General features: G+C 66.4%; 2 protein-coding genes across 4 annotated transcripts; both read right to left on the bottom strand.

The window, feature by feature from the left end:
• Positions 1-492: 492 nt before the first annotated feature.
• Positions 493-2,071, bottom strand: CRIP1 (cysteine rich protein 1). Its single transcript, XM_005562417.4, has 5 exons — positions 1,970-2,071; positions 1,014-1,108; positions 886-943; positions 763-808; positions 493-619 (listed from the first exon to the last, which is right to left on the bottom strand). Exons 1-4 carry the CDS (start codon positions 2,007-2,009, stop codon positions 768-770), a joined length of 234 nt encoding a protein of 77 aa, XP_005562474.1. The 5' UTR covers positions 2,010-2,071; the 3' UTR covers positions 493-619; positions 763-767.
• Positions 2,072-8,895: 6,824 nt separating this feature from the next.
• LOC102129881 (cysteine-rich protein 2) lies at positions 8,896-15,501 on the bottom strand. Of its 3 annotated transcripts, none has more exons than XM_045397699.1 (8): positions 15,238-15,322; positions 10,642-10,736; positions 10,496-10,553; positions 10,164-10,304; positions 10,013-10,081; positions 9,841-9,935; positions 9,568-9,688; positions 8,896-9,476 (listed from the first exon to the last, which is right to left on the bottom strand). In XM_045397699.1, exons 1-8 carry the CDS (start codon positions 15,278-15,280, stop codon positions 9,409-9,411), a joined length of 690 nt encoding a protein of 229 aa, XP_045253634.1. In that variant the 5' UTR covers positions 15,281-15,322; the 3' UTR covers positions 8,896-9,408. The 3 variants fall into 3 exon arrangements, with proteins under 3 accessions (XP_045253634.1, XP_005562473.2, XP_005562472.2); XM_005562416.3 differs by having other exon boundaries at positions 9,568-9,625; XM_005562415.4 differs by lacking the exon at positions 10,642-10,736 and having other exon boundaries at positions 9,568-9,625; positions 15,238-15,501.
• Between the last annotated feature and the right edge of the window lie 258 nt (positions 15,502-15,759).

Here is a 15,759-nt window from a genome sequence, read left to right as displayed (position 1 = left end):
CAGGCCCCTGCAGAAGCTGGGCCTGGCCTGGAGGGGTGAGGAATGAGGACAGGGTTGGGGGGGTGGAAAGGAGGAAGGCCAGGAGTCCCCACGACTCCCCCAGTACCTCTCAGAAAGGGAGCCAGTATGAGCTGATTCACCCGCTGACCGGAGGCCAGTCCCACCCGCCTCCAGGCCTCTCAGCCTGCTGAGCCTTTGGCTGGGGTCCTGCAGAGCCGCTCTCCCCACTCCCATAAGGCCAGGAGGGCTCAGGGGCACTTCTGAGGGTCTGGGAGTTGCAGAGGTGAACTCAGAGTGCCAGGGCTGGGTGCGGGCTGTCTAGGGTGGCCTGGACTCACCCTGCACAGGGAGCCCTGGCCTATGAGACCCTGGAACAGCCCCCTGGTGAGGGCAATAGGCAGCAGAAGGGCAGGCGCCGGTGACAGCCTGCAGCCAGAGCCCCGCTGCAGCTCCCTTGGCATGCCCCAGCACACACGTGCACGCACACACAGGTTTTCCAAGTGTTACGGTTTATTGAGGGCATTAGGGGTTACAAGGGAGCTCTGGGCATCTGGGGGCAAGTCCTGGCATTTGCCTGGACAGTGGCCCAGCAAGCAGCCAAGGATGGGGTCTCCACCACCTGTGCAAAGAGAGGCACAAACGTGAGTACAGCGTCCACGGCCTCCCTTTGGGCCCCACGAGTGGTCAGGCCTCCCTGGGAGGGGGCATCCCCATCCTGAGGGTGGAACCAGGGGGCAGGATAGGGGGTGGGGTCCTACCTACCAGGTTTACTTGAAAGTGTGGCTCTCGGCTCCACCCCGCCCAAAGCCTGCAGAGAAGGTGGAAAAAGTCAACAGGTTGGGGTGGAGGAGGCAGTGGGGTGGGGCGGGGACGAAGGGAGCATACCTTTAGGCCCAAACATGGCTGCATAGCAGGGGTGGTTGCAGTAGGGTTTGCCTTCGTGCTGCAAGGAGAAGGGCCGTGAGAGGGTGCCATCACCCCTGGCCCCTGCCACCAGGGTAGGTCCCACCTACCTCAGCGTGGCCCCCAGAGGTCAGCGTCTTCCCACATTTCTCGCACTTCAGGCAAGGCCGATGCCAGTCCTTGCCCAGAGAGGTCACCCTCTCGGCTGCAGAGGCACAGACAGGCCCCGGTGAGACGCTGCAGGACGCGGTGCCCGCCCACCACTGGCGTACCCGCCTCTTGCAGCCAGCTCTGCCCAAGGTCCTGTGCACTTGGGCTGTATCCGCTCAGCCTGAGCAGCCCACCCTAAGGTCTCAGCACCGCCATGAGGGGGACATCTCCAATCTCCAGAGCCAATACAACCAAACAAAGCGCGGGGTCGCTGGTCCCCGGGGCACTTGCGGGTGCGGCCTGGAGTCTTGCTCCTGAGGGCTGGGTGGGGCTGGAGGGCGGGGCCGAGGGTCAGGGGTTGCGGCCTAGGTCAGCAGGGCCTGGGCCTGGCTGTCGGCTTTCAGCCCCGGGCCTCTGCGGTGGCAAGGGTGGAGCCTGCGAGAGCCCTTCTTGGCGGGGACAGGGGTGACTTCGCACTTCCTCCCTCCCCTGGGGGCGTGCGCGCGCGGGGCAGGAAGGAGAGTGCCCGGGATCGCGCCCCGGGCGTCGGTTTCCGCGTCTGTTTCTACTTAGCGCTGAGAGGCGCGGCCCAGCCCTGCGTTCCTTCCAGCCCTGCGGGTCCCCCACCCAGGGCGCGTCCGAGAAGAGACGGAAGAGACCGTAGGACCCAGAGACGGGGAGGCTCTGAGTCAGAGATAGCCCGCCGAGCGCAGCAAGACCGCGAACAGGCAGAGATCGCCAGAGCCCTCGGACGCAGGGGTCCCCACCCTCATCCCGGGGCAGGCGGCGGGCCAGGCTGAGGCGTGTGCCCCCGGGCGGCGCCCAGGGGACCCAGCGCCCTCGGTCCTCCTGAGAGGCCCCCAGCCCCGTCGCCCACTCAGCGGCTGCTCCTCGCGGGGCCGTTGGGCGCGCTCACCGAAGTACACCTCCTTGTTGCACTTGGGGCACTTGGGCATGGCGGCTCCGGGTCCGGTGCAGGCGGCAGCGGCTGGGGAGCACGGGCTGCAGGCGCGGGACTGGGAGGGTCCGGCCCGGTCCGTGCCTTTGAGGGACCCCGGGACCCCGCCCCTTGGAGACCCCGCCCCTCGCGCCCCGCCCCCTGAACCCAGGACTTGGACCCTGGGGACCTCGAATCTAGGCCCAGGGCCCGAGAAAGATCATCTGGTCCACCCCCGCCTTCAGGCAGGACCCAGACCTGACTGAGGACGGAGCGCGGGGGGCAGGGGGCCATGGGGACTTCCTGAGGGAGTGCAGCTCCTTAGGCGAGTTCAAACCTCGCCCCTAACCCAGCGCTGTGATGTCTCCCGGGTCCAGGATGCCGGGCAAAAGGCTCCCCCGCAGCAGGAAGCGCCAGCTTCCTACCCCGCCGGCACCCGCCGGATCCCCATATCTGTCCGGGCCAGGACTGGAGCAAACATCACTAAAATGCAAAGAGATGCAAAGCGGCCCGCGCACTGATCCTGCCCTCCCCAGGACGGAGGGCGGGTGACAGTTGCCGGAGAGCCCCCGCTGTTGCCCCCCACCGAGGAACCCACTCTGGCCTTCCATCTCACGCAGGGTTAGGAGGCTGCCCCTCTCAGTCCCCTCACTCCCAAGGGACGTCCCCGCCTCTGCTAGCTCCGCTGACCTCCGCTGCTCTGGAAGGTCCGTCGGACCGCAGCGGAAACTCCCAGCGAGGGGAGCTGTAGCTTGAGGACCGATCGGCTGCGGGGGCTGGGGTTTCGGCCGGCAAAGCAAAGTTCAGCCACCCCCAGGCCGGCTAGGAGATGCTCGGGCCGGGCGTAGGGAGGGGCCCTTATCTCTGCGGGAAGCGCCCAGGGAGGCCAAAGCGGTCCAAGTCCGCTGCTCAGTTGAGGCGGAGGATGGCCCCGGTGCCAGGCGGAGGCTGTCCCGCCTCACCTGCCCCCGAGATTCAGGAGGGCCGAGGGGGCTGCGCTGTCCTCGGGCTTTGGGGTCAGCCCTCCAGCTGACCGGCCAGCCTCAGGAAGGGGGCCCGGGTCACTGTCAGCCCCCTTTCCTCTCGCTGGGCAGGGGAGCCCTCTGCCTGCAGGCCCTTCACCTCCGTGCTGCGTGGAGCCTGTGCCCAAGCTGCCACAGCACAAGGGCCGTCCTGCCCTTCCTCCCCACCCACCATCCCTCCTGTCAGCCATGTTAACCAGCGTCCTTATCTGCCCTCGATCTCCACTGGGCCTGTGCCGGCCCTGTCCCTGCCAGGGGTGCTGTAGACCATCGTCCCAGGCCCCAGGAGCTGCTGGCCTACCCCTGAAGGGCACTTAGCCCTAACTGCATCTGTGATCCCAACCTCAACTTCCCTGAGGCCCACCGCCCCACTGTCAGCACCTCGAGGCCTGCACTGAGAGGAAGAGAAACCACCTGCCCTGCCGTGTTCGCCACCAGGCCCCCAGCTTGGGGAGAGGGCAGGGGCAGCAGGGCTGTAGGACAGCCAAGGCCAGACGGCACGGAGGCCACACTTCAGAGAGCCCCACACCAGCACACCCAGCCCAAGGGCACATCCTGCTTGCCCTCCTCCTGGCACCCCTAAGGCCACAGTTCTGTCCCTGACTGGGCTAAGTCCTGGGGTCTGATAGGACATTCTACAGGGGCCCATCGGAGCCCTCCCCATCCCCTGTTCTGAGACCCCTCAGAGGTAAGGTTTCCAGAGCAGGGGTGCACTCCTGTCCTGCAACCTTGGAACCCCCAGTCTCCAGCCCATGAACCTTGAAACCCACTCTCAGGTCTGGGCTCACCTGCCATCTCCACTGGGTGTGGGGCGCCGTGGGACAAACCTGCAGACAGGCAGAGGGAGAGACCAGAGGAACCCAGACAGTCTTGGGGAGGCCGGGGGCTCTGTCACTGCACTTTCCCTGGGGTGTGGGCTGCCCACAAGCCCCAGGGTGCCCAGCACCACTGTCCACACCCCCACTAGGATGATGTGCTCCGGGTGCAGAGGTGCAGGGCAAGTGCCTGATGCACACGTGTGTGCCGGCTGCCTGCGGACATACCTGTGTGTGGGCGTGTCCATCGGGGGTCTCTGGGGTCCCCGCGAGTGTGTGTGCGATCCCTCTCGCAGTTGGCCGCCCATGTTTCTGTAAAGCCCCCGCCCCCAGCCCATCCCAGCTCCTCGCCCAGTGACTTGCAGCTCATGTAGGGACATTAGCCAGGGCAGATGGGGACAATGACCCAGTCCTTGTCCTCCCCTCTACCCACCCCCCAGGGATGGTCCCTTCCCCCACACTCTGGACTCCAACCCGCCCTGCCAATGGGGGAGCCCCTCCTTGAAAACCAGGGTGATGAGTCCATTCCTGGCCTTCCCTGCTGTTGCTTCCTGTCGCCATGGTCACGGGTGGGGTGGGAGGCAGGATGCCCTCCCTGTGGGGCCATGCCTTGTGTTGGCTCACAGCAGTTTTTCCAGATACTCAACTCAGACACCCACACTCACAAACACAGATACACACAGACACATGCAGAGATACAGGCACACAATCACTGACCCAGAGATAACACAGAGACACGCACAGTCACAATCCCTGGAACCCTCCCTAAACTTCAGCCACAGACTGATGTGCCCCTCAAACCCCCTTTCTCCTGTGCTCCCCATCTACCCTGTGCTCTGGGGGTGGGGGCCTCTCATCAGCTGCAGGACCCCAGCTTCCAGTTCCTTTCTCCACCCACACTCCATGTTCAGGCCATCCCACCCCCAAGGCCCACACCCATCTGCACAGGTCAGGGTCCTGCCAGCTTCTTCGACACACTGCCCCCGACCGGCCCCAGCCCAGGCACTAGGCCTCCGGCTTTGTCAGCTCACCTGGCTCTCACTGGCCAGGGATGCAGCAGGGACCTGGGGCGGGACACTGACCTGGTCCATGGGGCCAGCCTGACTCAGGCCCCCTGGGCTGGCTGGAGACCCCAGCCCCCGCCCCTCTCAGCCCACTCTGCAGAGTGCTGGTGGCATTTGTTGCAGGAACAAACAGAGGACAGAGTGGTCGGGACAGGGACACAGAGCTCGCCAGCTACTTGCCTCAGGCTGCCTCTATGCCCAGAACATTCCACCCTGCAGCTGGACAGCAAGAGAGCCCTAGACCTGGAGGTGGCGGGGGCTGCTGCAGGGTTCCAGGTGCATCGCCGAGGCCTCCTTGGTCTACTCAGCCCACCCTCTGCACACATCTCTGCGCTCTGGCCTGCTCCTGCTGGCCTTCTGGCTGAAGCCCATAGGGGATGGGGTGCGGCAGCCTGCAGCCAGGCCTGGGCTCCAGGAACCAGGTGACCCAAGAGGCAGGGCTGAGCCCCACTGTCCCTGAGGAATCCCACCGTCCACCCCTCTAAGAACATTTTGCTCCTCTGGGCCCACAGCCCCTTCCTCTGCAGACTCAGCTTGGGGACTCGCCTTGAGACCGCCCCTCCTTGTCCTTGGAGCCCTCCCCACCACCTCCTCTTGCCCCATGCCCAGGCTGAGGGTGTGGGCAGGTGTGAGGTGCCCTCCTGAGGCTGCAGGCCAGCCAGGCCTCTCCTGGACACTCTGCAACCAGGTGCCCTGCATTGCCAATACGTGCGCCACGACAGCGCAGAGCCGGCAACGCCCAGTTCAGGCCTCCCCAGGGCCCACCTCCCTGCCCCTCCCGCTGGGCCCAGCTGAGTCTCAGACACTCCCAAGTTCCCAGGGTCTATTTTCAGCTGCTTGTCTCCCGGGACCCCCTGTCTGGCCTGTGGTCTGGCCCCAGTTGACTGTGCTGAGCCCAATGGCCATTCCTACCCTGGGCAGACCCAGCATGGGGCTGGGATGGGACAGGCTTACGAGACAGGCCCCTCCTGTCCTCTGGGCCTCACCTCCAGCCCCGAGCAGGTGGGAAGGCTGCCCGGTTCCTCCTGTCCCAGAGCAGACATGGCAAAGTGTGGAAGGAGGGGGCTCCCTCAGCCAGCCCTGCCCCCAACAGGGCTGCACCCCTGCCTGGGCTCCACAGACAGGCCAGATGGGGTGCCCCTGCCCTCCTTCCCCTCCCGTGAGACTGGGCCTAGCACCCAGCATCCTATAGTCATAGCCCAGGAATTCCAGACCCGCCTGGTAGCTGGACCCCACACCCCCACTGGAAGCCCATCAAGCGCTGGGAAAAGTGCTGCCCACACCTGACCATCCTGGTCCCCAGCCTGCCCTTGCCTGTGCCCAGCCCTCCACGGTCCAGAGCCAGGGACCCACAGCACTGGGTGATTTCCTCACATCCACCTCTCTGGTGGCGGGGGAGCGGGGGTACCCAGGGCTGATGCTGTGGTCACTGGCTCAGGGGAGACTGGGCAGGGGCTGAAGGAAGGGTGCTGGGGGTCCGGGGCAGGGGCCAGAAGAAGTGGAGACAGGGGTAGTTGCAGGCTGAGCTGGCCCCACAAAGATGCCAGGCTGGGGGCACCAGTGAGGTCCCTACCAGCCCAGGTTGGAGTGGGGAGTACCTTGGAGGGGCCTGGCCAGGAGGCACAGGAAGATTGGACAGTGGAGGTGCAGATGGAGCACAGCTCAGCTCAATAGAGTGCCGGAGTGTGAGCTTGGCCCCACAGGGGCACCAGGGCCTTGTGAATCCCTGGACTTGGTTCCCAGGGGTTCTGAAGGGGAGGGATGGAGCAGATAGCATTTCAGAGCAGCCTCACGGGCTGGGCATGGGTCCAAGTAGGAGAGAGTGAAGGTTGAGGCCAGAGCAGCCCCCCAAGGCAGGGACAAAGGAGGAGGCATGCCCAAGGGCAAAATAGTCCACTCCAGATTCCCCTTCCTTTCAGGAGATATCTGGGTGGGTCTGTGGGCACCCAAGGAAGCACCTGGCTGGCAGACGGCTGCGGGCGGATAGCTTCCTGGAGCTGGAGACACCAAGCGAGCCCTGTTAGTGCCATGGGCACCCAGCCAACCCCAGCAACACCGCCCAGCGACGCCGTCCAGACAAACAGTAGCAACAACCGCCCCGGTTTCCATGACAATGACTTGGAAACAAACACAGCAGACAGGCGTCATCCAACTGGCCCTGCAGGAAACGGTCCTGCCCCAGCCAGACCTGGGGTCGGGGCTGCTGCTGTCCCTGGCGGGGTCAGGGGCTATCTGTGAAGGAGACCCCTTGCCTACATCATCCCCACTAGGGTGCTCCTCCCACCCTGCCCCCCACTGCTGCCCGGGTTTTAGGGAAGGGCTCACCACCCACCACTCTCTTCAAGACATAGTTTCCACTGGAGGCTCCCAAGGGGGGGGGGGTCCAGCTGAGCCCTCCAGTCCCTCCCCCACCCCACCCCGCCCCCGCCCCGCCCCGCCAAGCAGAAAGCAGGAATTTCCCATGCAACCCTGGGAGCCCGCAGTAAGGGCGGAGACGGGCACTCCGGGAATTCTCAATTCTCCCGAAACAACCCCCCACGTTCGAGGAAGCCTTGGCCTGGTAGGAGGGGGTGAGAAGGGTAACCGTCCCAGCCTCTCCTGTGAGCAGGGGTCTGGAACCCGCCTGATCCTCCCCTCTGCCTGGGGCTGGGGAGTGGCTGTCCCTTCCGCGACGTCAGGCCCTGGGGGTTTTGGCCAAATTCCAGGTGGGAGGAGACGCTGTGGCTGCACTGGGTGCCTGGCTGGAGGGTAGCTGTGGCACGGCTGGACCCCAGAGCCAGCCCAGGCCCCGCCAGGGCATGGATGGCTGCTCTCAGGACAATGGGTTCAGCATCCAGGCTCAGCTCCGTCAGAGCCCATGGGCTGGAGAGTAGCCAGGCAGGCGGCTGTGCCAACCGCTGGGGGCAGGGAAGAGGCATAAAGCCCCTGGCCACCCTGTAGCACTGGGGACAGGGGCCTGGAAGTGGCCAGGTCTGAGTGCCCCTCACCGGAGGAAGGGCTGAGGCATCTTCAGTGTGGTACCAGGAGCCGAGGAGCATAAACTAAGATGGGGAGTCCAGATGGAGCCAGGACAAGGCTCAGCCACTGGGGAAGGTCTCCACGTTTCTGCCCTGTGCTGCCAGAATGGAACACTGCGCCCTCTAGTGGGAACCCGAGGAGTGGCGCATAGAAAAGTCGGGGCGCAGGGGAGGGGAGGAGCCGCAAGGGCCCCTGGCTGAAAGGGCAGAACCTGGACCATGAAGACGACAGGGGCGAGTCGGTCATCACTAAAACCTTCACCAGAACGCCTGGGCAGGGATTCTATCCCTGGGCCACACCCCAGGCCAAGGCAGGCCTGTCCACAAAAGCCTGTCCATCACCCTATGGACAAAAGCTTGAAACAGCCACGCTGAGCCCCCTTGCTCTGACCACAGCCCCCAAACCCTCCTGCGCTTCTCAGTCCAGTCCTGAGCTGCCAGAGACCTCTGCTACACCCACCCTTCACCAGCTTCCCCATTCTCTGCCCAGGACCCCTCCTCTGGTCCCCTGCCCCCTTCCCTCCACGGCCACACCCTCTGCTCTCAGGGCTGACCCCTCCTGCGCTTCCCAGGCTCCACAGACCCAGGCAGCTCTGGGTTCTCAGGCCTGCTATTGGTATTTTCAGGGTTCCAGGTTCAACTTTCCCCCGGGGCTCTGTCCCCCATGGATCCCGCCCTCACTTGACCCTGGCCAGGACCCTGGCCCCGGAATGCCTCCCACCCTCCTTAGCTCCCCACAGCCTGGCATTCTTACTGCCTCCCCATCTGGGGGGGCACCACCACCCAAACCAGGGACCACGCTGCCCACCCCCATCCCTCCCTCCTCCTCAGAAACATCCCAGGGCCCCACCTCCCACCATCACCGTCAGGAGGAGGGCCCACCCCGACTAGCAGCCAGGCCCAGGGGCATTGGCTGGGGGCATGCATGGGTCGGAGAAAGGGACCCGGGTCTGGGATTTGCATCCATCCCACAAGCAGAGACAATCCTGCAATCCTCAAACCGTTTATTGACAGCACAAGGCTCAGCAGCAGGTGAGCCACGTGAGGGGGGCGAGGGCTTGTGAGGCAGTGTGGGCAGCAGGCAGGAGATCCCGGAGGGAACCCCTCTGCCAGGGACACGGTGAGGGCGTGGCCATCACCCACAAAGGGAGCATAAATAACACTGGCAGGTGGGTGGGCAGCAGGAGAGGGAAGGAGAACAGACAGTGCTGCAGGGACTCGCAGGGCTGGCGGGAAAATGCTGGGACAGGGTCACACGGGGATTCGGAGGCACAGACACAGAAGGGGTCATGGGACGCCCAGAGGACGCCAGAGGGGGCAGACACACCACAGACTCAGGGATGGGCATGGCGCTCTGCCCGTGGCTGCCCCTCCTCCAATACTCGCCCTGGGCTTGCAGGCAGGACTGGGTGGCTGAGCACTCTTCCAGCAGAGCCAAGCAGTGGGGCCCCCGCAGGGTCTGGGGCGCAGGTGAGCCCACATCATGAGAGCCGCTGTGGCCTAGGGCTGGACCTTGCCTTCGGGGTCCCGGTCATAGATGTAGCTGCCCACCGCGCCGGTGTTCACGCCTGTGGAGGGAGGCCACTGGGGTGGGTGGGAGGAACAGTGGAGGGATGGGGAGGGCAGGGAAGACATGCGGACCACCCTGGCCACACTCACCCTTGGGTCCGAAGAGGATTCCATAGCAGGGCTTGTGGCAGTAGGGCTGGCCATCGTGCTGAGGCAGAAGGTGGGTGCTGAGGGAGGGGTCCACAGACTCCCCCGACCCATCACCTGGAGGCTTCCAGAACGTGCAGGCCGGCTCGCCGTGGGGCAGGGGACAGCGCAGCTCCCAGAAGCACCTCCCACGCCCCCATCCCTTCCTGGCGCGCCTCTCACCCTCATATCCCCGTGCCCCTGCCCGGCCCCCAAGCCCCGTCGCGCTCCCCTCACCTCTGCGTGCCCGCCGGGGGTCAGTGTCTTCCCGCAGCGCTCGCAGCGCAGGCAGGGCCGGTGCCAATCCTTGCCCAGAGACGTCACCTTCTCAGCTGGGAAGGGGGAGGAGTGAGGCGGAGCCCCAGGGCAGGGGCCGGGGCGGGGGTCCGGAGCCAGGGCGCGCACTTACCGAAGTACACCTTCTTGCTGCAGCGCGGGCACGTGTTGGGCTCCCCGGTGAAAGTAGTGACACTGGAGGCTGTGGGCGCACGAGTCAGGGCGGGGCGGGGCCGGCGGCGGGGGTGTCCACAACCCCCAGCCCCAGCCCGCGCCCAGCCCACCTCTGCTGGGCCCCTTCGGGGGGCCGCTCGCCTTCCGCTCCTCCGCTCGGGCCGCGGGGACCTCGATGGGGCCGGTGACCTGCGGCCCCTCCGCCAGGGGCTTCTCATAGATGTAGGAGCCCGCGCCCCCGATGTTCACGCCTGCAGGTGGGGGCACGTGGGGTGGGGGCCGCGGTCACCCGGCGTCTCAGTAAACGGCCCGCTGGGGGCTGGGGGCAGTAGGCTTTCCAGGGTGGCGGGGAGTCGGGGCCGGGATCCGCAGCCCTCCCCAGCGCCAGCGCCAGGCTCCTCCCGGCGGGTCCCAGGGCAGGCCAAGGGCAGCCGGGGCTCACCTTTGGGTCCGAACAGGGTGGCGTAGCACGGCTTGTGGCAGAACGGCTTCCCGTCATGCTGCGCAGAGAGGCGCGGGTCAGGACCCTGCCTGAGGGTGGCGGGAGTCGCGACCCCACCCCCGCCCGCGCCGCACAGGGGGGCTCACCTCGGCGTGGCCCCCGGGCGTCAGCGTCTTGCTGCAGCGCTCGCACTTGAGGCAGAACTTGTGCCAGTCCTTACCCAGGGAGCTCACCTTCTCGGCTGAGCAGGAGGGGCAGGAGGGGGGTCAGGGCCGGGGCGCGCCCCGCACCCCCTCCGTCCCCACCTGGCAGCCACCACTCCAACGCGCTCCGGGGGTCCCGACTTTCAGGATGTCTCCGCCAGGCGCCTTCCTTCCACCCGGCAGGCCCTGCACCTCCTTCTGAGACCCTTGTTAGCCCAGTGCCCCCAGGTCCTGCTCTCCCTCTGGGTCTCAGCGCCCCAGCCCTGCAACCCCGCTAAAGCCGCCTTTGAGGAGGGGCCCGGGGCTGCCCTGTTAATCCCCTCAGTGCCTGGGGTGAAGGGGCCTGTGCTTGAGCCTGCCCTTGCTCAAACACCTGCCTCCTGGACACTGGCCTCACACCTGCCTCCCACACACACCTGCCCCCCACACATCTTCCTCTCACACACACACCTGCCTCCCACACACACCTGCCTCCCACACATCTTCCTCTCACACACACACCTGCCTCCCACACACACCTGCCTCCCACACATCTTCCTCTCACACACACACCTGCCTCCCACACACACCTGCCTCCCACACACACCTGCCTCCCACACATCTTCCTCTCCCACACACACCTGCCTCCCACACACACCTGCCTCCCACACATCTTCCTCTCCCACACACACCTGCCTCCCACACACACCTGCCTCCCACACATCTTCCTCACACACACACACCTGCCTCCCACACACACCTGCCTCCCACACATCTTCCTCTCACACACACACCTGCCTCCCACACATGTTCCTCTCACACACACACCTGCGTCCCACACATCTTCCTCTCACACACACACCTGCCTCCCACACACACCTGCCTCCCACACACCCTCCTCCCCCACACACCCGCCTCCCCCACACACCCGCCTCCCACACACCCCCGCCTCCCACACACACCCGCCTCCCCTACACACCTGCCTCCCACACACACCTGCCTCCCACAAATCTTCCTCTCACACAACCTGCCTCCCACACACACCTGCCTCCCACACATCTTCCTCTCACACACACACCTGCCTCCCACACACACCTGCCTCCCACACACACCTGCCTCCCACACACCCTCCTCCCCCACACACCCGCCTCCCCCACACACCCGCCTCCCCCACACACCCGCCTCCCACACACCCCCGCCTCCCACACACACCCGCCTCCCACACACACCTGCCTCCCCTACACACCTGCCTCCCACACACACCTGCCTCCCATACACACCTGCCTCCCATACACACACCTGCCTCCCCCTACACATCTGCCTCCCACACACACCTGCCTCCCATACACACCTGCCTCCACACACACCTGCCTCACACCCACCTCCCCCACACACCCGCCTCCCCCACACACACCTGCCTCACACCCGCCTCCCCCACACACCCGCCTCCCCCACATACCCACTTCCCCCAAACCCACCTCCCCCCACAGCCACCTCCCCCACACACCCGCTTCCCCCCCAAACCCACCTCCCCCCACACCCTTCTCCCCACACACACCCTTCCCCCCATACACCCGCTTCCCCCCCACCGCTTCCCCCAACACCTGCTTCCCCCTACACACCTGTTTCCTCCCCACACCTGCTTCCTCCCACCTGCCTCCCACACACACACCTCCCCCCACCTGCCTACCCCCACACCCATTTCCCCCACACACCTTCCCCCCACATACCCGCTTCACCCCACACACCTGCCTCCCCCCCCACACATGCCTCTCCCTGACCTGTCATTCCCTCAAACACTTCTCTTACACTCACACACCTGCCTCTCCAGTGCACCTGCTTCCTCCACACATGTGCTCTCCCTCTCACACCTGCCTTGCACTGACATGCCCCTGATCCCCACCAGTTGGGCCCTGATGGGGCTGGCAGTGCCCCGCTGCTGAGTCAAAGGTGCAGCCCCAGAGCCTCCAGCTCCCTCGTGGGAAGGCCAGGCCCCGTCCCCGTGGGGCCTCCAGGCGGGACCCACATCTGTCTGTGGATTCCTCGTCCTAAACCTGAGCTCTTCCCCCACCCTAATGCCCCTGGCTGCCACTGGCATGGAAGACCTGAGGCCAGCTGCTGAGGGTCAGGGACCCTCCGCCACTGCCTCCCACCCCCGCACTAGGGCTACTGGGCCGCTTCCCAGTGGACGGAAGCAGGGGCCTCCCCAGGGAGCCAGGCAGGAAGAGGTGGGGAGGGTCAGGAAGGGCCCAGCAGAGCCGGAATTCTGAAGGGAAGGGGACAAACTGCAGGCCCTGGGGGAAGGGAGCATGAAGGCTGGGCCCACCCTGACTGGCAGAATCTGGCCAAGCCCCTCAGGTGGCCAAGGACCCGTGGCTCTCCTGGTCCCCCTTCTCAGCAAGCGGCCCAGCGCCCTTTGTCTGGCAGATATCGGGGAGGGCACCTGGCTAGGGTGAAGCCCACTCTGAGAGGTCCATGGGTGCTGCTCCTGGCAGTGAGATGGGATCCCCCAGGTGGCCTACTAGGTAGAAGGCCATGAATGCTGGCTCTCCATGGCCCTGGCACAGCCCTCTGGGCACAGCCAGGGCCAGCCTCCAGGACACCAGCCCAACCACAAGGCTGCACCAGCTTAAAGCCCTCTGCCCAGAACCACTTCACTCAGGAAGCTGGGACACACCAGGGCAGGTAGGGGCTGGCTGCACAGTGGGCAGGCATGTCCCAGCAGCAGCAAGGAAGTCTCGATGGCTATCGGCCGTGGCAGCTGCAGCCCAGGGCTGCCAGCACTCCGCTCTGGCCAGCTCTGGGACGTGGGCCAAGTGGGGGCAGGGAACTGGCCCTCAGACCCACTGGGTGGGTCGATGGCCACACATTACGGGTCCGAGTTGGGAACAGAGAATCGATTGGGTCTAATGGCTCAGAAGAAAACCAGCTGCCCACCCTGGCTGCATGGGCTCTGGGGCGGCATCCTCAACGTGCTCTGACATCCCAGCCTGCGTTCTACTCAGGTATAAGTTGCGGGGGCAGCCTGGTGTGAGGGTGGGCAGGATTCTGGACCCTCGCCCTCACAGTGCCTCCCAGGCAGGACAGAAGCCAGCTGGGTCTGAAGCGCCTTTGTTTTCCGCTGAGAGCCTCGTCCGGCCCGGCAGGCAGAAGGCCTTTCCCGGCTGTCCACAGGACTATTGGCCAAGACCCTGGAGAGCCCCAGGCTGGCCTGGCCTGGCCTGGCCTGGGGCAAAGTCATGGGGAGCTGGACTGCAGGAGGGCCCTGGGGACGGTCTCCCACCCTAAGCCTTGCAGAGACAGCCCTCACTGGGACAGAGACTGAGGGCTGAGCGGGCTCCAGGCGAGGCAGCCGGAAGCCCCTCGGCTCCCAGCCATGCCAGAAGCACTCCAGGCCAAATCCGGTCATTCCCCTCTGGGAACAGCAAAATACAACCTCCCCTCAACCCCTCCAGCCTGTGCGCCGGGAAGCCCAGTGGCGGCCTTCCCAGCAGCCTGGCTGCATTCTGGGTATGGGGCGACCACGGCAGGGGCCCTGTTGGTCCTGGCCCTCCTCTCTGCTTCACTAAGTCTATCCCCTAGTGCAGCAGCTGGTGAGTAGGTGGGCAGGGACCTTACCACCCTGGAGAAAGCTGGGCAGGGAATCAGCCAGGAGGAAGGGGGTAGGAAGGGCGCATCCAGGCCCAGGGAGTGAGTAAGCCCAGACCGAGAGCGCGCCTTGGGGAGGGGCTACCGACGGAGGGCCGCCCTGTGAGACACCCCTCCTTCCGCCACCACCTGCATCCCGTCCAGGGCTGTTCTGACCTTGAGGGGGCAGGGGTCCTGGCCACCTGGGCTTCTTGAGCACAAGGTTCCTCTCAGGTTCGCGGGGGCTCGCGTGTCACACCCGCCCCCACCCTACCCCCGTATGAAACTCCTGGGGGAACTGGCGCCAAGGGAATGCGTTGGGACAAGCAGGAGGCAGAGGCCAAGGTCGCCCCCGCTTGGATTGAATCCCAACAGAGTCCAAACCTGGCCCAGCCCAGCTCGGCGGAGCTCAGAGTGGGAGCTGGGGGTCACTGTTCCTGGCCACGTGTTCCCGGGGCAGCGGGTGTGGGGGTTCCAGGAGAAAGGGCCCAGGCCCACGGGGTCGCGCGGGAGGCACCCAGGACGTACCGCCCCGCCCGGCCCCGCCCCGCCCCGCCCCGCCCGGCCCGGCCCGGCCCGGCACTGGCCGAAGAACCGGGATGCGTCCGCGGATCTCCGAGCGCTCCCCCAAACACCGGCCCCATCCCGGGGGACCACAAGCCCCGCCCGGGTGGTCCCTGCCCCGCCCAGACAAGCGGCTTCGGGGTTCGGGCGTGGCCGCCCCCGCTTTCGCGCAGCCCCACCCTTTGGCTTCAGCCGCGTGGGCAGCGCGGCCAGCCAGGCTCCGGGACAAGCATCCTCAGGCCGGGGCCGGGGCCGGGGCCGGGGCCGGAGCCGGGCGCACCCTAAGTTACGCCGCGGCTCTGCGGCGTGGGACTGGCCGCGAAGGGCGGCGGGATGCACCGAGCGGGCCGGGAGCGGGAACGCACTCACCGAAGTACACGGTCTTGTCGCACTTGGGGCATTTGGAGGCCATGGTCGGTGCGCCCGGTCAGCCCGCGCCCTCCGCCCGTTCTCCTCCCGGCCGCAGCCGCCCGCGCCCAGCCCCGCCTGCCCGGCTGTCCGCGCGCCCATTGGCTCCGCGGACGGGGCGGGGCCTCGATAACCCGCCCCCCGGGCCGGGGGCCGCCTAGGGGCGCCGCGGAGGCGGGGCGCACCTGCCAGGGGTGGCGGGTGCGGGGCAGCCGGGCCAGGTCTGGCGCCCCCGCGCCCCTCGCGCCGGAGGTGGCGTCTACAGGGGCCCGCCCGGGCGACCGCGGCGCCGCCCGCGCCCCGGCTGTTTCCATGGCGACGTCGGGGCCGCCTGGCCGGGCCGTCTCCTGGGCTGCGGGCGGGGTGTGGGGAGCCTGGCCCTCGGCTCGCGGGGAGCCCTAGTGAGCTGGGCCTGGGGGTCCGCCACTCCCGGCCCTGGGCGCTCAGGCTGCGCTACGCCGCGGGAAGAGGTCGCAGGCTCCG

This window comes from Macaca fascicularis, chromosome 7 (assembly GCF_037993035.2).
Source record: "Macaca fascicularis isolate 582-1 chromosome 7, T2T-MFA8v1.1".
Classification (NCBI taxonomy): domain Eukaryota; kingdom Metazoa; phylum Chordata; class Mammalia; order Primates; family Cercopithecidae; genus Macaca; species Macaca fascicularis.
Note: the sequence above shows the minus strand (reverse complement) of the source record. Positions and strands in the feature narration are given on the sequence as shown.

What these genes read in the sequence shown, in the direction of transcription:
- CRIP1 (XM_005562417.4), bottom strand. Translation starts at nt 2,009, where the DNA reads ATGCCCAAGTGCCCCAAGTGCAACAAGGAGGTGTACTTCG. An exon ending in CCTCTGGGGGCCACGCTGAG is followed by an intron (nt 944 to 1,013) that starts GTAGGTGGGACC and finishes TTCTCCTTGCAG; the next exon opens with CACGAAGGCAAACCCTACTG. An exon ending in AGCCATGTTTGGGCCTAAAG is followed by an intron (nt 809 to 885) that starts GTATGCTCCCTT and finishes CCTTCTCTGCAG; the next exon opens with GCTTTGGGCGGGGTGGAGCC.
- LOC102129881 (XM_045397699.1), bottom strand. Translation starts at nt 15,280, where the DNA reads ATGGCCTCCAAATGCCCCAAGTGCGACAAGACCGTGTACTTCG. An exon ending in CGACAAGACCGTGTACTTCG is followed by an intron (nt 10,737 to 15,237) that starts GTGAGTGCGTTC and finishes CCTCCTGCTCAG; the next exon opens with CCGAGAAGGTGAGCTCCCTG. An exon ending in CACCCTGTTCGGACCCAAAG is followed by an intron (nt 10,305 to 10,495) that starts GTGAGCCCCGGC and finishes CCCCACCTGCAG; the next exon opens with GCGTGAACATCGGGGGCGCG.